We start from the raw sequence: 22083 nt of genomic DNA, 5'->3' as shown, positions 1-22083 counted from the left end.
TTCAGAGTTTTTCAGAGACTCCAACCAAATATGGGATGGCAATGGTTTTGGTTCTGGACCGAAGCGAAATGTCATTGAAAGAATTAAGTATTATTACTACCATCCATATGCTAATGTATCATGTGCCTCTTTCACTGACTGCATCCGCTCCTCCCCATCCTGAACAGCCTGTTGATTTCTTTGGACTCACTAATGGCTATGGGTTTCAGCCCAACTCTTGCACTCTTTAGCCAAAAACACAAAAAATTTAATTCAGAGTCACATTTTTTGGTTATTTTAAGAACCCATTTGATGTTTCTTGAGTTTTGTTTTGTGTGTGTTTGTAAATGTTTGTGTAACCAGATTGTTTTATGTCTGATCAGCTGGTTTTGGTTGGTGTGAAATACAAAGTGACATGGTTGTGTCTAATTTAGAAAGCTGATGCGTTGTTTTTCTATTAGCCCTTTTTTTCTATAATTTCTAAAAGTAAACCGTTGGTGTTAAACTTTCAGGAACCCAGCAAGAACATTCTGAACATGTAATATCACTAATCAAGAACTTGTTTCATGTGTTTTCTTGTTCGGTGGGAGCCCACCGAACGTAAAACAATGAATCATGTACAAACAAGCAAAGGTAACATGCATTTACTATTGCACACTGCTTTTTGTTTTGACCTACAGCGGTCCTTAATACTTATATAGACCCACCATTTTTTTTGTTATTACCCTTCACTGTGGTGAGTGTTACAATCTGTGAATTCCCATCCTTAATCTACCTCAGATAACTCCTTTCAGTGTTCATAACTATTTAACGAGCAATGTTTTAACAGCAAAGTCTTCTCATATCAAGTATTTGGATGCCCAACCTTTGCCTTGGGTCTTTAAACCCCACACCATGCTCCATAGTTTATGTAATTGGTAATGGCTGTTGTGCAACTCTTCACTATCTTTTGAATTAATAATTTTTTCTCATGTATTCGACAGGATAATGGAAAAACAATAAACTGTTAATTGTTAAGATACATTTTCTGCAGTTATTACGGAGATTTAGCTGGACTTTGAGAACAGTGAAATCACATTAAACCAAAACAAAGACTTTAAAAATTTTTTCTCTTGTATACAGTGTAAGAAAGATGCCTTAAACGTTTTAAATTTCTTGAGTCTTAGTTATTATTCCAGCTGAAATACTGTATATATTGTATGGTACTAAAATGGCTGTTCAAAAACGCTTTTCTAATCATCATCATCACAAGAATGCATGTTCACTTGGTAGCCTTCCCAATGGCCTTCTTCACCAGCAGCCCAGTGATTAAATTGGAACAACACCTTCTTGAGGAGTGTTTTAGTGAATAATGTCCATTAAAGGTTTTGCAGCTTCCAACAATCTAATTTAAAACGAATAAGTGCCATCATTCACTGTCTGTATAAAAATGTATCTATGGAACTCATCTAGAAGTCAGAGATAATATAAAACCAAACAGGGAGAATAACCAGTATAGAAAAATTATAATAAGCAGCAATAAACAGCTTGGATTTATTCAAACTTAATTTGGTTTCAACACTTGAAACACTTGATGTTTTCATGTATGAAGCCCAGACACCTTTAATTTAAATATTTTTTGAGAGCTTAAAACTTAGATACAGTTTAGCCTTAAATAAAGAATATGAATTGTTTTTTTTTTTACTGTGTGTGCTATTAGCCGTTTGGTAGTTGCTGTGAAAAAAAGATACAGTTAAAAGATAATAATGATATCATCAGATGGATGGATGGACCTTTCGACACCTATCCTGGAGTCTAGAGTTCAAGTGTTCTTATCAAAGAACACGTTAAATCTGAAAACATGTTGGAAGAGAGACATTTTGACCATAAGGACAGGGCTTTGTAATGTTAGCTTTGATTGTCCTGCCAAGTCTCCAACAACAATGGAGTGAATAATCTTTTATGCTACCTTAAAGGCTTTATAAGATATTAAAGAGTTGGTAAAGTTAGCAAGAACATAACAATCTAGTGTCTCATGTGTTTCATAAAGTTATCAATTTTCTTGTATTTTTATAATTAGAATTGGTTGTAATTTATGTATAACTCATTTTTATTTTATATTTTTTATTTTTGTTGTAACAGTAAAGCTTCATGGATTTTTGGCCAGTCATAAGTTTGATTTCACATTTTTCTACTAGGATATTGTACATGAACTGAGTGTCATATATTGTTTTGATAGGCACCAAAATCCTAAAAATTTCATTTTGTTTCAATTTAATGAATATCTGATGCATTACACACAAGTTTCAGCCAAAACATATACAAACGTAACATTACATATCTTATAAGAGTAATATATATCCTTTTCATTTGGGTTGCTTGCTTTAGAATCATCCCATAGAAACCAGAACTTTTACAGTTATGCTAAAGCCCTTTCATTAATTATGGTCGGCATATTCTTTTTACTATTATTTTAAACCTTTTGCTTTAGGTTTTATCTTCTCACATATATGTATGGGAAAATGGAAGCTGGAAGCAAGGAAAGTAAGCTTACATTTCAAGTCTTACCGATAGATCACAGTCATTGTTTCTACACTGACACACACACAAACTCGTATTACAAGATCATTAATTAACCACCTCTAGGTATAGGTGTAGTTATTAATCATCTTTTTTACTTTAATAGAGGATAGTTTTCTTCACTTCTGCTCAGACTTGGCCAATAAAAAAATTATAAACTCATTAATTTTCCTCATATAGGAAATGAATAGATCTGATCTAATAAAAAACATTTCTGTTTTTCTAGGTCAGTGTCTTTGTGGACAGTGTATTTGCCACCCACCAGGGGACAGTCGCATTCATGGCAAAAACTGCGAGTGTGATGACCGTCAGTGTGAGGACATGGAGGGAGAGGTCTGTGGAGGTGAGAGCACAAACAATAAAGGCGCGCGCACACAGACACAAAAGTAGACATCAAATGTGCGAGCTCATTCAGGTCCCTGTGTCTTAATTCTGTTTAAGATGCAAGATTTTGTTGTAACTCAGACTCTGGGGCAGTGGGAGTAGAAATTACAAATTTTGGCAAAAACATACAATTTATTTTCCTACATTCAAGAGCTTCTTGTGTCCCCACTTTTAATCCAAAATAGAAAAAAATGGCTGACATAATAATGCCATTATTGGAGCAGAATTAGAAATACAATAATTTGTGTCATAAGCCTGCTATGAATTGAGAGCCTCTTTGATGTGAACATAGATTTTAGATCTACATAAAAATGACAGAAATTAGTAAAGTCGTGTTGACACTCTTGGTATGAGTTTTTAGTCAATAGATAAGACAAAATAATTTGATAAACAAAAAAGACCACATTATGACCATTGAACAATAAAACAGCTTATTTACGCCAAAAAATACTTCTTTTTCTAGGTATAGATGAAGTGCCTTGCAAAAATATTCAAACCAGTTAAACCTTTAGATTTTTTATTTATTTATGCTATTGGGATATAAAGAAATAAAGAAAAGGCTAGACTACTTTCACATTTTTTTACTAAATAAAAATGTTGATAGAGCATATGCTTTAAATTCTTAAGCTCTAAAAAAAATCTGGTGCAACTCATTGAGTTCAGAAGGCAGAAACTACCAAATACAGTAGCAGCCATTCAAAATGGCCCTTCCCAGTCAAACGCCAGTTGATTGGCAGCCCACTTCCCTGCAACTCCACTGGAGTGACCCTCTCTTGCATATTTTTTACTCTGACTCCACCTTTCACTGAATTAAAAGTTCTGACCAGGAGATAATGCTTCTCTTTAGATCTTAATGTCATCAAATCAAGACAGAAATAATATTTTAATACAAATATTGATGTTTAAAAAGTAATTGAAGGGGGACCAGCCAAGGACCAGCAAGGACCCATCAAGGAAAGTGGGGAAATGTTGAATGGCTACTACTGTAGATCAAATTTTTGAAAAATGTAATCTCTATTAATACAGCTGACCTGTGAAAGCTTCAGCAAACACAATAAAAAAAGTGTCTAATATATGGAGAATGTTATTTTTATTGGCTTTGAACACCCCAACGACCAACTTAGTCCTGCAAGTGGTTGTACAGAGTATTACCTCAAGCAGAGCTAAATAAAAATACACCTTAAAATTCCCTAACTTGTTTGTAGGTTGTAAGTTTCGAAAACTATATTTAAAACTTTACTCCTTAATAGTACAGTAAATAGACTGTATTTACATACTGTTATAGTTTTCCCCTTTTGGGAGTTTTTAGTTTTCAGTTATTAGTTATTCTGTTTTGTTGATCTTTGGTTTATTTTCCATTATATTCAAGCATTCTTTAGTTACTCTCTGTTGCTCCCTAGTGTTGTTTTCTTTCCCCTTGGCTTCCTTCTAGTTAGTTCCACTCACACCTGCTTCTTAATATACCGTATACTGTTTCAGGTTTTTTTGGTTCTTTGGATTTTTCCTCACTTGCCTTTTTAAATCTTCAAGACTCACCCTGCCTCCTGATCTCTGCATTGTCCACAAAAACCTCCACCCAACCGTGACACATACTGCTTTAAAGGAAAGGAAAAAAAGGTTTTATTTAATCAAAGCTCATTTTTTTCAGTGTAGCAGAATCATTTAAAAGAAATGATGTCTTTGTTATGCTTATTTTAATTCTTCATCATCAGTTCATGTATTTGTTGCACTGTACCCCAGCATAAGGTGTCCATCCATAAGTGCTAGACCACACTGCTGTTTCTTAGAAAGACAGGTGCACATTGACTGAACAGAGCTTGGTTGTCAAACCTTTAAAGCAATTAAGTGCTCTCCCAAACTCACTGATTGAGGCAGTCATGCATGGTCTGGAGTAGTTGACAACCCACTTCGTCTAAGGTGGAGGCTTTCATTTCTAATCTGCCACTAGCATTGTTGCCAATTTACAGACATTCTCGGTTAGCTTTTTAATTTGTTCTGGGTTCTGTTTGTTAAAAAAAAAAAAAAAAAATTCCTGTTAGGTTTAGTACAAACATCTCCCACAGTTCTTATATGCATTGCTTCTAGGCAATATGATAAGAACTAATGAACAAGAAGAATATGAAGAATAAAGTAACAAAGATTGTTAGCTTTTTTAACTGTTTGATTCATAGACTGTGATGTAATTAGGTTAAACATGCTAAAACAAAGGTAGATATTTTTTGTTTTGTTTTTCTTCTACTCCTATTTAATAAATACAGAATACAGAATTTCCACATAGATGAACATCACCGAAATACAAAATGCTGATTTGGGATGGAAATAGTAAAAAAATGCTGTTAATTTATTGAATTTTAGTAGAAAAGTGTGCTTGGTGTCAAAGAAACCATTAGGTGATTAAGAAAAACACATAACATAACAAATCAGTTGTTGGACCAAAGATCAGAAGCTGAAACAGAAGCAGAATTTGAAAAGCAAAGTATAACGGAAAATGTTTCTGATAAGGGATCATCCTTTTTCAGCTAAATATATATTTACTATCTTTTGGTAACAATTTTTATGTCTCGAGGGTTATATGGAGCAACAAGCCAATACTATTTATTTTCCATGCTTGGAACAGATTGGCTGAGCAAAGATCCCCTCAACATGGGGTTATTAAATGATGTAGAAAGAGTTGTATTCCTCACACGGACTTCACCACATTGGATCACGGAGAGTTCAAACTCTGCTTAAAACTCAGTTCATGTTACTGAATTCCATGTGATTATTTAATCTGAAAATCATAATTCCATTATGTTATTTAGCTACACTTCAGTAAGCTACAAGACTAATAAGATGACATTAATGAATACTCCAGTCCTTAATTAGCAAGATTATTTTCAGTATTTATTAATCACATTCTCCAAATTGTCAAGAAAGGACATTTGTTATAAAGAGCAGATTGGAATATTTTTAGACATTTTTAAATGTTAAGAGTAAAACTTATTCAGAGTTGCCTCTAAATAAGTTTTCAAGTTCATAAACAAGGCTGGTTTTACAGTATTTGAGATGAGAGGCAGACCTGTGACGGGGCAAACGTCTTGGATACACATGACCATCCAAAATATTATTTATCTTTGAATAGCATTTGCATTTCCATATAAATGTGTTTCAATATATATTGTATTTCAATATAAGTGTATCATGCAGAATTCCATGTTTCCCAGCCTACATTTACATAGCCTTACAATACATTTTACAACTACTTTAGAATAAGAAAGAATAACAAAATTGCCACCAAAAAAAGACTTGTTACACAAGGAATGAACATGCATTATCAGGACTACAAATCTCTCCATCTTTTGCCATTCATTTTGCTAAACTTTGATAGACCAAAACTCTCTTCATCAAATGTCCATCTTAAACGAAATGCTTCATTCAGCCCACACGGTGACCTTTGCCTTCTTTTCATATTTAACTATACAAGTAAACTGGTTTGAAACTAATCCTTCATTTGAATATAAGTTACAAGTTTAGGCTTCCTACACATTTCCTGGAACCACTGATCTTTATACTTCTCAAACAACCTTACTTTATATTCAGATCACAAAAGAACATATTCCTGGAAGTAAAACTAAGTACATGAGAGAAAATATTGCAGCAATCTCTGTAGAGCAGGAGCAACTGTAAGATTTGTCCCAATTAAATATCTTGCTGGTCAGATTTTTCCTCTGGCATGAGAAAAGGGCAGCTTCAAAACCTCACTATTTTACAACTTTGTTTCAAAGGACAAGCCACCCAAACCATATCAACTTTGAACTAGTATCAGCCTTCTGCTACAAAAGGAAAAACCTAATAGCTCTTTGGAGGATAGCATTATTAGTAGGAGTGCCCTCGAAGTGTTTTCATCTTGGTATAAGGGTAAACCATGCTGTGCTGTGCAATGTTGCAAAGTTGTACAGGTTTCTGTTCAGTTTAGCATCTTTCAATCATCATGGTCTGGAAAGGAGAAGCTTTAATATTTAAATTGAGGCTGCTCTTTACCACATTTGGTGGGTTTTTAGAGAGTATTCAACGCAAAATTCTATCAAAATATATGTCATAGTAAGGTAGAAAATTTGTCATTTTTATGTTTGTGAAGATTCTCAGTCATCCAGGTCATGGTCAAAGCCTGAAAAAGTTCAGTCTAGGCAACTGGACGTGAAGTTTTCTAGAGGACGTATCACATCTCATCCAAGAGGCTTCTTCAGTTCTAACTAGTTGTGGGGAGCACTGAGATTAATAAACTATAGGTCTAACAAATAATTAGGGAGGCCCAATGCTGCTTTGATCCCTCCCACAGGATTTGACAATTAAGTCACATTGGGGGTGTTAATGGGCGTTAGGGAGTTCTGATGGGTCGTTAACTCCCTCGTCAAAGTGGTTTCGTTCAAATGCTTCATTGAAGTGTGAGTCAGGTGGGGGCAGGTGGGAGGTGAATCCTCTGGGTAATGTTTCTAAAAGTGCCTTGCAGGTAGGGCTGGGCGATAATTCAATAACGATATATATTGATCGATAGACGTGTGGCGCAATAGAAAAAAATAGGCTCGATAAAAGTTCGATAAAAAAACACAGTTTTCCTTCCTTCTCATTGTAGCCTAGCATGTAGGTTTATGCTAGTCACTACTTCCTCCCAACCAATCACAATCGCGGACCCAGGCACGCCGTCACAAAGCGCCGCCCTCTCAAACCACAACACAGAGCACATGAAGATGTCGCAGCAAGGAGAGGCGGAGGAAATTGTTCCAAAGAAGGGTTTTTGTAGTTCGCCAGTATGGAAGTATTTCGGTCATGGCAAGTTGGACAAAAAACAAACCACAATCATCTGTGAAATGTGTCGGGAACCAGTGAAAACGAAGTCTGATAACGCAACCAACTTTTTTTTTTTTATCATCTCAGCCGCTCACAGCCGCAGGAGTACGAGCTGTGTAGGCCCAGACGCGGCTCTCCTCCGAGGAATCTTCGGGGATTTCGGGAAAATATATATATTAAGTTTTGGGCAGTTTCCCACGTAGTTCCAATTAGTAGTAACACTTGAGAGAAAAATGCTGAGGGGCCAGCAACTTCAAAGTACTAACTCCGGTTAAAGCACACATTCTTCTAAGCTGAACCAGCGTTTATTTGTTATATTTATTTTGGTCACTTTTTTTGGTCACTTTAGTTTATTCTTTGTCAGTATTTAATAACATAACTCATGTCTCTTAAGTTATTTTTCTTTAAAACAATTCTGTTATGGTTAACAGAGTTGGTTAAATAAATATTTAATTGGAAGTCTGTGTTTGTTTTCTTTATCAAAATTAAATCATTTAGCAATATCATAAAATGTCCAGGCAGAGCTGCACATAAAATNCAAAATTAAATCATTTAGCAATATCATAAAATGTCCAGGCAGAGCTGCACATAAAATATGGTTTCAAATCTTTTCAATAATTATCGATATCGATCAATATGCATTTTTTTTTATCGATAAGCTTTTTTTCTATATCGCCCAGCCCTACTTGCAGGTGAGTGAAAGTTTATGTCTAAGACCATCTCCTCTGTTGAGAGATGGTTTTTTTCAGGTTGACAAATTTAGCTCAAACCATCTTTCTTTCTTTGTAAGAATATGTAGGTTGTTGTTGTCAAACGAGTGTCCTTTAGTCTGCAGGTAGGTGAATGGCTGAGTCCTGTCCTACTGTAAGGAGTTGGCCCTCCTATGTTGAGCCATTTGCATGTGTAGCGTTTGCTTGGTATCTCCAATGTACAGGTCTGTGCACTCTTCACTACACCAAATGGCGTAAACCATGTTGTTGGTCTTGTTTCTTGGTGTCTTGTCTTTGGGGTGAGCCAGTTTTTGTCTCAGGGTGTTGCCAGGTTTGTGCACAGGGTTCCGGTGCTGGTTGAAAATCCTTCTGAGTTTTTCTCCAGTAGACTCCAGTAACATATGATATGACAATGTTCTTTCTTCTGTTTTCTTACTTCTCACCAGACCTCTTGCTGTTGGTTTTTAGAAAAGCCCATCTGAGATAAAAACAGTTCTTCATTTTTAATACAACTAATCCCTTTATTTGGGAATACAGAATCTTTCAATCATGGTATAATCAGTTATGGTCAACTGTTAAACAAGTGTCCATTTGGAATGATGACGAACAAATTGTAAATGCCCGAAATGCTATTACAGTAAGGGTTGATCTAAGTTACACAGGGGAAGACTTTTAAGCTTTGTCTTGATGTGGAGGTATTATGCTACAACTGTGGACTAGCTTTAAAGTATCGTACTACATTTTCTGGACTGTAGATGTAGTGCAGTGATTGTTTATCAGTCCTATTTGTAACCAAATACGGCATCCATATTTGCTTAAAGGAAGCTGAAACACAACAATTAGTAACAGTGTTACGTATGTATAGCAACAGAGAATATTATCTTCATGTAACAATGTGGTCCTGTCACTTCCTCCGACTGATCATTGGTTCTTGCTACTTGATATCTACTTGTTTATATCCTTTAGAAAAAGTTCAGTATTAGAATATAAATGAAAATGTAAGATATTTATTTTATTTTTGTATCAGTTTTTGTGTTTTTTCCAAATGTACTAAACTAACGCTGACTGAATGCAGTTGGTACAGAATGTAAACACTGATATTTTTCAATACTCTTGTGTAATTAGTTTTCACATTGATGCTGTGTTTGAAGTTTTATTACTCAGTCACAGTGTTGTTAAACAATTAATAGTGGAGAGGGGTAGACTGATGTTTTTCAAACAGCACCCAAATGCTGCAGTGTTTTAAACTAATGTACTGAGTATTCCTAAAACACATGACCCTAAATCTGAAGTGAGGAACTGAATCAGTTATGTGTGTTTTTTATGACAACACTTCATCTTCATTATACTGATGTAATTTTTCATGGCACAACTCTTTTTCTTTTTTGAATTTTTTCATAACATTACAAATTTCAACAGGCAAACATGGTTACCCATAAAAAATATGCTTTACTTTGGGGGCTCCTAAAAGGCACACAGGTACCAAGTGGCCAAAAGGACTGTAGGGTCTGGGCAAAAACTCAGGGGTGGTAGAATTGTGAGATGCTGTGGAGAGAGACTTTCTTTTAGCTTTGTTCTTTGTCCTATACTGAGTTATGGGGATTGCTGGTTCATGACTGTGGCAGAGGTTGCTTACATGTAATTCTTCTGTAGGGCAGGGTGTTCTGAGAATCAGGGCCTGTGAGATCTTGGAGCTTTTCACAGGAAGCAGAGATGGTGACACCCTCATTCCACCTAGTCGTGGTCCATAGACAGTACATGGTCATGCACAGGCAAGAAATATCCAGAATAAAGCAAGAATAAACAAGATTAGAGTCACTCAAGTTTCAGCAACAGTATATAAAAAAACACACACACTCTGGATAAAGATAAAGCAAAGTGTTTAGAAACAGGGAGGGCCAAAATACAGGTAAACACTTGATTCATGAATCAGGGGTTTTTTGATCCTGCACCTCCTTAGATTGTATATCAGATCAGTGTGATTACAGACAGGTACAGTAGGCTGTCTACCACTGCTCAGTAAGGAAAGATCCTAAGTTCAGGAAGAGACTCGCACAAAAGTAGAAAATACACCAACACAATACACATCTATATTACCTGAAAATTGCAGCTCGTTCTAATATAAATAAGCACCTTTTCAGTCTTAAATCTTCTGTAACCTGGTTGCTGGAGAAGATAATGTTTTGATGGGAAATCCTACTTTTTTTTTTACCTATTTAATTTCATATTGTCTGTTTCAACTTGTTTTCTGATTAGCATAGATCTTTTATGTTGCTGTCCTGGCCAAAAAGTATAATTATTTTCAATTATAGGTGGCCGCTCACACTTATCCTGGTTCTGCTGGAGGTTTCTTCCTGTTAAAAGGGAGTTTTTCCTCTCCACTGTCACTACAAGCATGCTTAGTGTGAGGGATTGCATTTGAGTCAATGAGTCGATGAAATCAACTGGTTTTCCTTAGATAGACAACTTTGAATCAATTTGACTATATGATCTGATTGAACTGTAAAGTGCCTTGAGATGACTTGTGTTGTTAATTGGCGCTATATAAATAAACTGAATTGAATTGATTTGAATTACTCTCTGACATGTATCATTGAAACTTGACAGCCCATGTTTTAAGAAATAGTTGTCAAAAATTATTTGCATGCACTGAAGCAGAAAGAAATGTTTCTGTTAGCATGAAGTGTTAGAAGAATTGCTTGATCTTTGATTTATGATGTACAAATGAACATTTCTATTGAATGCAATGTATCATTATTATTAGAATACTATATTAGAATTGTTGATTTTTTTCAAATATAATTATTGTAACCATATTACAAATATAATCTGACAGGATTTTTTCATCTAAAGAACAGAAACTGTGTTATTGTTCCATTTATACAATATATTTTTGGAGTCTCCTCTTTAATTTCTTTTTTTAATTTTGAGTCACAAAGAAGAGGTTCCATATTAAACATCTCTAAATTAGGTTTTACTTATGTCACAAAATTAGGACCCACAATTTTCCCACAACAGACCCCCATCTTGCTTATGCATTTTTTAGAATGTTTACTGTGTATCACATGGGATTCACTGCAGTACCAGCATGTTAAAAAGATAGATAAGATGATACCTTAAAAAAAAATAAATTAACAAGTGATAAATGTGAAGAACAGATATTTTTAATCAAGAATACAATCAGATTCATAAAAGTTTCAATACCAAAGCTTATCGCCATTCACATCAATCTCTGCATTAGCTATGTTATCATCCATCATGGCTTCTAGGTCGACATATTTATATCTCGGCTCAAGCATACACAGCTGAACCCCTTGCAGCTTGAGCCCATATTCCAAACCCCTCAAAGCCTTGTTTAAATTTGGCTCCATCTGAATGTTATTTCTCAGGGAAACGTTTGTTAATTGGTTGACATTTCTACAGAATCTGAATTTGTAAAAAGTTGGTTGTCCGGCACATTATAATTACTAAGGCTAACAACTAAAGCCAGCAAACCAGCTTCAATCTAATTAATTTCCCTTTTTTTTGTCTTCTCAGTTTTTTACCACACTTTATCCAGGCAATTGTCAATCAGTTCAGGTTATTTATAAAATGACAAATGACACCAAGTCACCTCAAGGCATGTTACAGAAAAAGATATTTCAGTCCAATTCTAAAGGCAGATTCCAGGTCAGTTATACGCATTAAATTGCGTTAAATTCATTATTTAAATTGGGTAAAAGTTTGTTTTATCTAAGGAAACCCAACCAATTGACCTAAGTGAATGACTTTCAGAATTTGCTCCTCTTGGGAGTCCATGCAGCAACAGTTGACAGTTGCGTGCATCTATCTGTCTGCTTTGCAGCAATCCCCCATATTGAGAGTGGATCTAGTGACAGTCAGAAGAAACAAATCTTTTTTTACAGCAAAAAGCTTCAGGCGAAACAAGCTCAGTGTGAGCCATCATCTGCAACGAACAACCAGGGGTTTGAGAAAAAAAAGAGCACAGACACAACTAAAACAGAGCAGCCCTGATCCATTGGTACTTTCTAGATGAAAGAATTGTTTATTTTGTTTATTTTATTTATTGTTTATAATTATTTCTCAAATCTAAATTGCTAAAATACCATGATTTAATAGAATACCAAATTGCAGTATTCATGTTCAAAGTAAGACATAGCCTATTGCCTGGGAATATCCAAAAGATGTTCTCTGAAAGGGAGGGAGGGTACGATTTAAGGGGAAATTTTAAGACTACTGTAATAGATGTAGAACAACAAGAAAAAGATTCTGTTTATCAATTTGCGGAGTTAAATTGTGGAACAAACTAAATGAGAACCTAAAGCAATGCCCAAACATATTCCTTTTCAAAAAAATGTACAAAGAAATTATTTTCAAAAGGTATAGAGAAGCATTGTAGAAAGTTTTGTTTGTGTTTTTTGTTTTGTTAATTTGTATACAGTGTATATGTATGACAGTATATGTGTATACATATTTATGTATGTATATGGGTAGGTAAGTATGTATTTATATGGATATATATAGCAACATAATTATAAATATTGTAAATTAAAGAAATACAAGAATTAAAGGGGTAGGAGTACATAAGTTTTACTTCTTCCTACTCCTTTTCGCACATGTAATAGAGGTATATTCATTTAGGAAAGAAGGGTACCTTGTTTGTTGTTTTTCTCTCCAATGTTTTTAAACATTATTTTATTGTTTTTTGTTTTTCTCTTGCATGTTCGAAATAAAGAATAAAAAAAAAAAGAGAGAGATGTAAAAAGGTTGTGGCAGTGATAACACCTTTAGAGAGAAAAAGAGCAAAGCAGATAAGCAGTGACTAAGTTTTGAGCATTTTTTAGTATGAACTATATCTGTTATGATTCTTTTGACTCCCCCTGTAGTTGTTTAGTGTTCTGCTATTTAGAATGGCTCAATTGTTGAAAAGGAAATGCACCCCTTGACATTTTAAGTAAGGATTCAAAACGTTCCTATCACTAATTATGATCAAATTGTTTGCTAAAACCATGTAAACTATGTTTAACTCTTAAAATTGCAAAATGAGCTATTGCTATGATAAATCTATGTTTTTTGAACACAGAAAATTCAGTAAATTTACTAGTTTTTGAGAAATTGTTTTTGGCCTGAGTAAAGGTATCAATCTAAGATGAAAACTTGAGTTATCAGTGACTTGGTGATAGAGACTGATAGCCATCTTTAACATATGTTCCTTGTAATACTTAAGCTAAAAAAACACAAAACACTGTGCTGGCTTGGTGCCCATTGCTTATAAAATGACCCATTTGTTTATCTTATGAAAGCATGGAGAATTTCCCATTCTATTTGTCTGTTTAGATGCCATAAAATGCCACAATGTCTCTCACAGACCTTTATAGTGTTTGACTTTTCGCTACCTTACAATAAGCAGTGCACAGGGAATACTTTTTATTTGCCTTCAAATGCTAACCAAAATACACTTAGAATGTTCCACACTATTATATACAAGTTCTTAATACATTACTAATTTTTTTAAGTAAAACAATAAACAGAGTAGGTTTAGCTACTAGGGGTGTCCCGATCCGATATCAATATATCAGTTCGGTATTAGCGAAAAATCTGCTATGAGGTTATATTATGCAGCATCTAACATCAGTATTTTTATGCTAATAGAAACACTCTGCTACTGTGTAAAGTTTCTGCAACTTACTGGTTGATATTACATGGATCATGCCTTTTGGTGTTTACTTTTGTTCTCTGTTTTAGTAAAATCACAGGATCAAGCCTTTTCTTACATAATATAGTAGGAAATGGGGAGAAAAATAAGTCTGATTTGTGCTAATATCGTATCGTGTCAGTATCCATATTGGCCAACTCTCAAAGCTGGAATATCGGTATCGTATCGGAAATCCATTCTTAGTTGCTATTTTGTAATCCAATTATTCCAACAGCAAATGCATTATCTTGATACAATTTCCAGTGAGTCATACCAGAGTCTGCTGTGACATGAAGGAGGCATATGTTTTTATAGTGGTTGTGAAAACTGTACAAATGCTAAAAGTAATTATGGCATAGCAGTAAACAACTGATTCTCTCAACCCAATGAAACTCCCTCCCTCAATCTCTTTTTCTTTTGCTTCCTATTATGATTCTTTGTTTTCCAGCTGTCTGAAGCAGTAGATTTATTAAGGACAGCACAAGACTGGTGATGACAGTTCCTTTCATGTCCTTAGGGGAAATACAATAAGCTCTCTCCATCTCTCTCATCTCCCTGCAGCTCTTCCTCCCTGCTTTGCCTATTAGTGTCAAGGTTCAATGTTAGTGCTGTCAGCTCTTTGTACTTTGTATATATCAGCTTTACATTTCTCTGCCCTTAACCAGAGGTATTGCATTTATCTTGGGCTACCTGTACAGACATCTCTTCCCTTATTTTGTAATTTCTGTTTTTTTTTTGTTTTTTTTTTTGGGGGGGGGGGGGGTTATCCTATGGTTTGGAACCATATTATAACTCTTTTAAATAAAGGCTCTCTGTCCTCCTCTGCCAGGTCATGGTTACTGCTCATGTGGACGGTGCATCTGTGAAAAGGGCTGGTTTGGGAAGCTGTGCCAGTTCCCCAGGTCCTGCGACATGAGTGACGCTCAGAGCAAGGAGCTTTGTGAGACGGAGGATGGAGTCATTTGCAGTGGAAAAGGTGAACAAAAAATTAAATTTCCTTCAAATTCTTTAGGTTAGTATTTTTCTGTCAAGGTTTAAGCAAAAAAAAAAAATATATATATATCTATAATTTAATGTTAAGAGGTAACATTCTAAGGGACATAACTTTCTAAAATATGTTAATAAGTCAATTATTACTGTAGTTTTTTGGGAGTTTTGAAATTAAAATAAACAAACAGCACCATATTTATGACAAATTTTTTTTCAATACCCAACTACTACCACAATTGAGGGTTAGTGGGGATATATATTTAATATATTTCTGTTTTATGTCAACGGTTACTCAATTGACAGGTCACCAGTCAAAGGGCGACTTGATGATGATTTGAATCCATGATATTCTTTGTTGAACAAAACAGTGTGACTAACTGTGCCACTGTGCATTCCTCCCCTGCATTCCACAACTTGCTTTGCAGCTTGTGTGTAAATTGCACAATGCCATATTTGTGAAGCATTTTGTAAGACTGGATGATGATATTGATTTATTTTCACCAGATGCGGGTTCATTATGTATGACTGCACCTTGTAGTTCAACTTACAAATGCTTAGTTTCTCCCTAAAGGTTAATTTGCAAAAAAAAGTGTAGAAAACTTCTACAATAAAACAAAGTATACCATTTCCCTACTATGTTTTAATGGACACTGTTTTTTTTTTTTCACTCTAAGTAAGTTTTAGAAGAGATGATTATTTAATGCTTTTGAAAAGCATGGATTATTTTTAATAGTATAAAAAACATACTATGATAGTTTGCAAAGTGTATGAATAACTTAACATGCCAGTCTTTGTTCAAATATAAAAGCTGAGGATTTATTTACACATGGTGCCTGTAGTACGTTGTATTATTATTATTATTGTTATTATTGCTTTGAATGTGACTCCAACCGTCAGTCCATCCGCTTTAACCAACCCTTCTGTCCTTGTATCATATTCCCTGAGCATTATATTGCCACCATTATATTTCTCATTTGTGTCATCAGGCTGTCTTCTGAATCAAAGTCCTTTAAACTGTTAATGCATTTTATTTTGCATCATTAAGCTACCAAAAAGCAACACCACATAACCTAGTTTGATGAAGTGGATCCGGAGGAATACAACAGCCAAAGAAAGTCAAGCCTTAAACAAGCAGGGCTGGTAAAGGCAGATCTATCTTCTTTTCATGACCAGCCTCTACCTTTGCCATTTTACTTTAACTTCCTCTCCTCCCTCCAGCTGCCTTAAATTTTTTGCTGTGGCCTGCTGTAGCCCTTTAGAGTAAAAACTGCGGTGAATGAAAAAAAAAATAGCAGCTGAACCCCAGGGTATAAGAAAGAAAGCTTATAGCCTGATTTGTTTCTCCCTTCCAATTCGTAAAACGTTATTATTCTGTAGCAACCCTAGAGAGAAAAGAAATGTAAACTGATGGAATGGAGAGGAAGTGTAAAGTGTGGGTGGATCGGTATCCTGGTGGTAAAACTGTATTAGTAGCTTTTTCCTCAGGGGATATCTCTGTCCACTCTAACCAACTCCATTAATCTTCCTTAAAACTGATTACATAAATAAATAAATAAATCACAGAAGATTAAACATAACAGCTTTTATAAAAAAAAAAAAAAAAAACTAGCCAAGTGCATAAATATATAAAAAATAAAAGCAAATACCAAGCTTTTAAAATATGTGTTGATATTTAAAATTAGTGTGTGTGTAAAAATGCGTGTTACAGGTTCCTGTCACTGCGGCCAGTGCATTTGCTCTCCCCAAGAATGGTGGGTGTCAGGAGAATACTGCGAGTGTGATGACCGAGAGTGTGACAAGCATGATGGCCTCATCTGCACAGGTAATGACACAAAGTGTAGTGAAGCTGTAACAGAACATACTGCGGGAGAGGACAGCAACAAACACCTCACAGTGGGGTTTCCTTCCTTTCATAGCTAGATAAGAAGCAGCAAATATTGACTAAAATTGGCCATAAGGTCTTTATCAAGTCTATTCAGATGTTTTAGAAAGGACGACACACAATTTAGTTTCCATCTCAGGGTGGTCTAAAATTAGTCTTAAAATTGTTTGGTTACATTTGAATTGTATGATGATTATTTAATCAGTGTTGCTTTAGGTACTCTGCTCACCTTCTCAACTTGGAGCTTTTTTTCCAGCTCAGAGAATCAGAAAACCAAACTAAATTGCATTCCATGTGTTACACATACAAACATTTAAACAATAATATTTTTATATCCGCCTGATGCAATTTTTAGGTGTTGCTGATCGTGTTTTGGAAGGGCCAGCTCCTTCTATGAAAATGATTATTAGGCATGCAGAAATACCTTCAAACGGAGATGGAAAATGTCATATTATTGTACATCAGAATATGAAAGATTAATAAAAGTGTTTATCAAAAGTTACAATGTATTACATGTAATAACATAATCAAGAAGACAACACACTTTTACGATTGCTAATTACTGATTGCATTTTTTCTCCTAATACAGGAGTTAATCACTTTAACTTGCTCCAAAAGAAAACTGTGCATCGATTAATTTCAGGGATGTATCAAAGAGAACCATCCCTTTGATTAATTTGGTATAGTAATTAAGATTTACTGATATGCAATGAGTTAACTATTTCATTTCTTTGTTTACTAACTGGGCCGCATGATGGTGCAGGTTGTAGCACTGTTGCCTTACAGTTAGAAGATTCCAGGTTCTATTCCCGGCCTGGGGTTTTTCTGCATGGAGTTTGCATGTTCTCCCTGTGCATGTGTGGGTTCTCACCGGGTACTCCGGCTCCCTCCCAGTCTAACTGACATCTCTATATTGGCCTTAGGTGTGCATGGTTATGTGTCTCTGAGGAAGGCAACAGCAACGCAGCAGACAGTCAATAACTACAATGAAATGCCAGATATGCTTTTTGGCGGAATTATGAAAAAAAGAATTGATCTGTTAAAGTTTTAAGAGCTAAAACTGAATTATAATTGAGATACTGAATTATATAAAAGAAGAACAAAGTATTTCCCGCTTAACACAAACTTCTAACATTTAAAATGTATTGTATTTTTTTCTTTGAAAACTTGAAGGTGCTTTTAAGGAGATTCCAGAGTGCGACTCAGGGGCCATTAGTGGCCCTTTGACTGCCTTTTCACCCCATTAACAATTCAAGAGAATAACATTTTTTTCCAGCACAAGTGGCTGATTCAGATTGTGACTTTTTATATTTAATTAGTCAAAATTATGAGGAATTAAAAGCTTTGCACTATAACTTAAACTTAGGTTGTTTTTAAAATCTATACAGTGACCTTTATCTGATTTACACAATGAAATATAGTTGCTAAATATAGTGAAAATAAAAGTGAGTTGAAAATGATAGACCAAATTCGTGTAAAGTTTTTTTAGTCAAGCCAAAATTAACTGGATCTCTTTTGTTTGATAAGGCATTCATAATAAATCCAGTAAAAATTTTTGCTTCAGTGATTTACTCATTCTGTCCCACAAAGGGTCTGACTACTTTATTGCATTTGAATATAATATTGCATTGTACAGTTTAACTTTGTGTTATAAAATGTTTATGTTACATATTTTTCCATCATCAGTTTTTTTTTTCTTTGCCGAAAAGTATATTTTAAGGGTTGAAAATAGATTTGTATGGACATAATTCTCTAAATTAGGCAATTTTCTTTCTAGGTAGTATTTTTGTCAAAGTTAATTTCTTTCAAGTTTCACTCATTTTCTACAATAGACTGCAATCTTACTTTAACAACTTATTGTAATTTAATTCCTTCTCAATGTGGTAGAGTTTAGAAATCAATGGTCCTTCAACATCCTTAAAAACGGCGAGCAAATAAGGAAAATTGATATAAGCAGGTGTTCTTACATTCAATACTGACTTCAGAATGAATGGAAAAAATACCATGAAAATTGTGACAATTTGAATAGAATGGTGTTTTGCATGAAAGCTGAATTAATGGAAGAACATTGATTATTTAAAATGAAAAAAGTTACAACCTCCGCCAATCACATAGTGCCATTTGGTGAGTTTTGAAAACATTTCTCTGGCATGTTTTTTTTTTTAAAAGAAATTAAATGGCATCCAGAAATGTTATGGATTCTCTAAAGCTGCTGATTTTAATTAAACATTTATTTAATGAGATAGCTGGAAATTTCAACATATTAGCAATGTTAACAGGTAAATTTTACTCACTTTATTGTAATAATTTCTGGAATTTGGTCATTTCTGCCTCGTATGTGGCATTTTAATTTACAGCATTGTAAGGACTAATGCACTTTAATAATTTAATCTGCAGTTACCTAACAATACTACTCTAAGTTTGGACCTAGATATTTTTGCTAGGACTACAGTAATCCTATAAATGCTGCAAGAAAGCATCAATCTCGAACAGTGAGTCATTTCTATTGAGATAGCAATGCTTTAACAAATAACTCCAATCAGACTTTCCATATTTTAAAGAAAATTACAAGCTGCTATTTCTTCCTATGACAAAATCTGATCCAAATCATTTTTGTTGCAACCCTCAACACAACATTGATGTGTAAGTTTGACAAGCGTAACAAAAGTTTGATTAAATGTGAATGTGTTTTTTTCTTTTTTGTCGTTTTTATCTTCACCTGTCAAATTTAGAGATGAACAGACAAATAGATGTATGAAATTATTTAAAGCCATAGTGTATAATTTTGAGCGACATCTAGTGGTCAGACTGCATCTGCTCCCTTCACTAATTCCCTTCCTCAAACAATATGGAGACAGTCATGGTAAAAAATGTCAGCTTCACCTAACTTGTCAAGTGATAACAAGATATGTTTACATAGATCATTTTATAAATATGGATATAGATTTTATATAGGCCTAACGTGCCTTTGTCACATTTGAGTGTAATGACAATCTCTAGAGTCACTAGTTTGTCAGGTCTGGGTTGCCATAGCGTCAAGATGTCTGCCTCCAGAAATGCGAGACCTGCTCTTATGTAATCTTAGTTTTAAAGGAAATGCAAACATAAAGATTTAGGTAATAAAAAACATACTTACTCCAGGATGTACCCCGCCTCTTGCCAATTGACAGCTGGAGGTAGGAACCAGCACCCCTCGCAACCCCAGCTGGGATAAAGCGCAATGGATGAATTAAATGGATAAATCCAGATTTTATTTCTTTTATTTTTACGCATCAGGGCCAAAACCAATGTTCTAAATGTAAAAGTTTTCATTAGGTTGACCTGAGCAGCTGATATGATCATAGCATTAGAAAAACATCCAGTAGATTTATGTAGAATGTCTCAAATAGTTCATTGATTTAAATCCTGAGTAAAGACAAGAGAACATGAATCTGTCCAGAGCAGAAAAATAGTTCTTCCTTCACCCATGAAAACCTTGTCTGAAAAGAGGTATCTCATGTTTAAAGGAGCCTTACGCAAGTTCCAGATTTTTTGCAGAAGTTTATCTCCTCTGGTGAGAAGATGAAATGATACCAGTGTTGTGCACATGGATGAAAAAAAGAGCAGAAGCTTTATAAATACTTAAGTTATTTTAAATGGAGCATCTGACATTTTTAGCAAATCCTGGCCAACTCTGTGTCCTTTTTATGTTCCAGGGCAGATCTGATTTTCCTATTTGATGAATGTTTCCCCAATATTTATTCCCTTCTTATTCCAGTCCCATTTGGACTCCACTTTAACCCTTTTTATCGCCCTTGACAAAAGTTTTTATTGTCACTCTTGTTTGGGGTCTGTGAAGTGGTTTAAGGTCCACTTGTAGCTGGTCTTTGTCATCCATCTTCAAAAAGTGTTGCATGTTCTCTTGAGGATACTCAACTTGGCAGCCAGGTAAACGACAGCATGCAGCGAGTCACACCCACTCTCTCATGAAACAACTATTGGAGCCAATAGAGGCAACCATGGTAAATAGAATAAAGCTAATTTTGGCAAATGTAGCAACATGTATGGGAAAGAAAAAAACTGTCAAACTTGCTCAGTTCACCTTTAAGTTCAGGCATCATGGCTTGTCTGTGTTACTTAACAGCTTTTTTCTTACATCCTCTTACAGGAAACGGTGTTTGCAATTGCGGAAGCTGCGATTGCTGGGAAGGATGGACAGGGAACGCCTGTGAAATCTGGGTGGGAGAAGAATACTGAAGAGAACATTAAAACAAGAGCCTCCCAATGCCCCAAAACACCAGAAGGACCACCACTGGTCAGGACAAGAACGCAGCGAGAGAAAACTTAAAGATGTAAATCTGCATACCACTAATATAATATCCTAATTTTGCTCAATCTTTTATTGTACTGGTTACAAAATATGCTCATTAAGACTGTACAGTGATGTTTTCGAAGAAACAGCCAACATTTTCCAGTTTTCAGCACCTCTTTTTTAATATTTTAGGTAAAGTTACGTGGTTACCAAAGTATTTATATCCTTGAACATTATAATTTTATCACAGCATTTATTGGGATTATACAGAATGGGATAGACCAGGCATCCCCAAACTCGGTCCTCAAGGCCCCCTGTCCTGCAGGTTTTAGAGGTTTCTCTGCTTCAGCACAGCTGGTTATAACGATTGCAGTAGACCAAAATCAGCTTTCAATTAAAATCAGCTGTGCTGGAGCAAGGAAACCTCTAAAACCTGCAGGACAGGGTGCCTTGAGGACCGAGTTTGGGGATGCCTGGGATAGACTAATGCAATGTCTGTATAATGGTGTAGGGCTTTTGTAAATCCTCAGTCATTCGGGTCATAGCCCAACAGGTTTAAATTCGAAGGCAATCAGATTTTGACAAAGATCCCTGGATAGGTGTCCAAACATCAATAGGAAATAATAAATTGAATTAAAAAAAAAAATGGTCACCCTCCATCTTTATTCTGTTTTGTAATGGTGTAGGGGAAAGAAAAACGCTACATGGTATTACTTTTTTTTTTTCAAGCACACATCTGGTCCAGCATGTCTAGCATGTTTTTGTA

The 22083-nt window shown here is 35.1% G+C and overlaps 1 protein-coding gene across 1 annotated transcript in view; it reads left to right on the top strand.

The window, feature by feature from the left end:
• Positions 1-21713, top strand: part of itgbl1 (integrin subunit beta like 1) — a 71371-nt gene extending 49658 nt beyond the window's left edge. The window contains exons 8-11 of the mRNA XM_015385983.1: positions 2765-2881; positions 14984-15130; positions 16853-16966; positions 21174-21713. Of these exons, the coding sequence (XP_015241469.1) occupies positions 2765-2881; positions 14984-15130; positions 16853-16966; positions 21174-21262 (467 nt within the window). The 3' untranslated portion in view covers positions 21263-21713. The remainder of the gene's footprint in view (positions 1-2764; positions 2882-14983; positions 15131-16852; positions 16967-21173) is intronic.
• Positions 21714-22083: the final 370 nt, after the last annotated feature.

The sequence above is a fragment of the Cyprinodon variegatus genome, unplaced genomic scaffold (genome assembly GCF_000732505.1).
Source record: "Cyprinodon variegatus isolate N-32 unplaced genomic scaffold, C_variegatus-1.0 Scaffold353, whole genome shotgun sequence".
Taxonomy (NCBI): Eukaryota; Metazoa; Chordata; class Actinopteri; order Cyprinodontiformes; family Cyprinodontidae; genus Cyprinodon; species Cyprinodon variegatus.
This window is presented reverse-complemented; position numbering and strand designations above follow the sequence as displayed.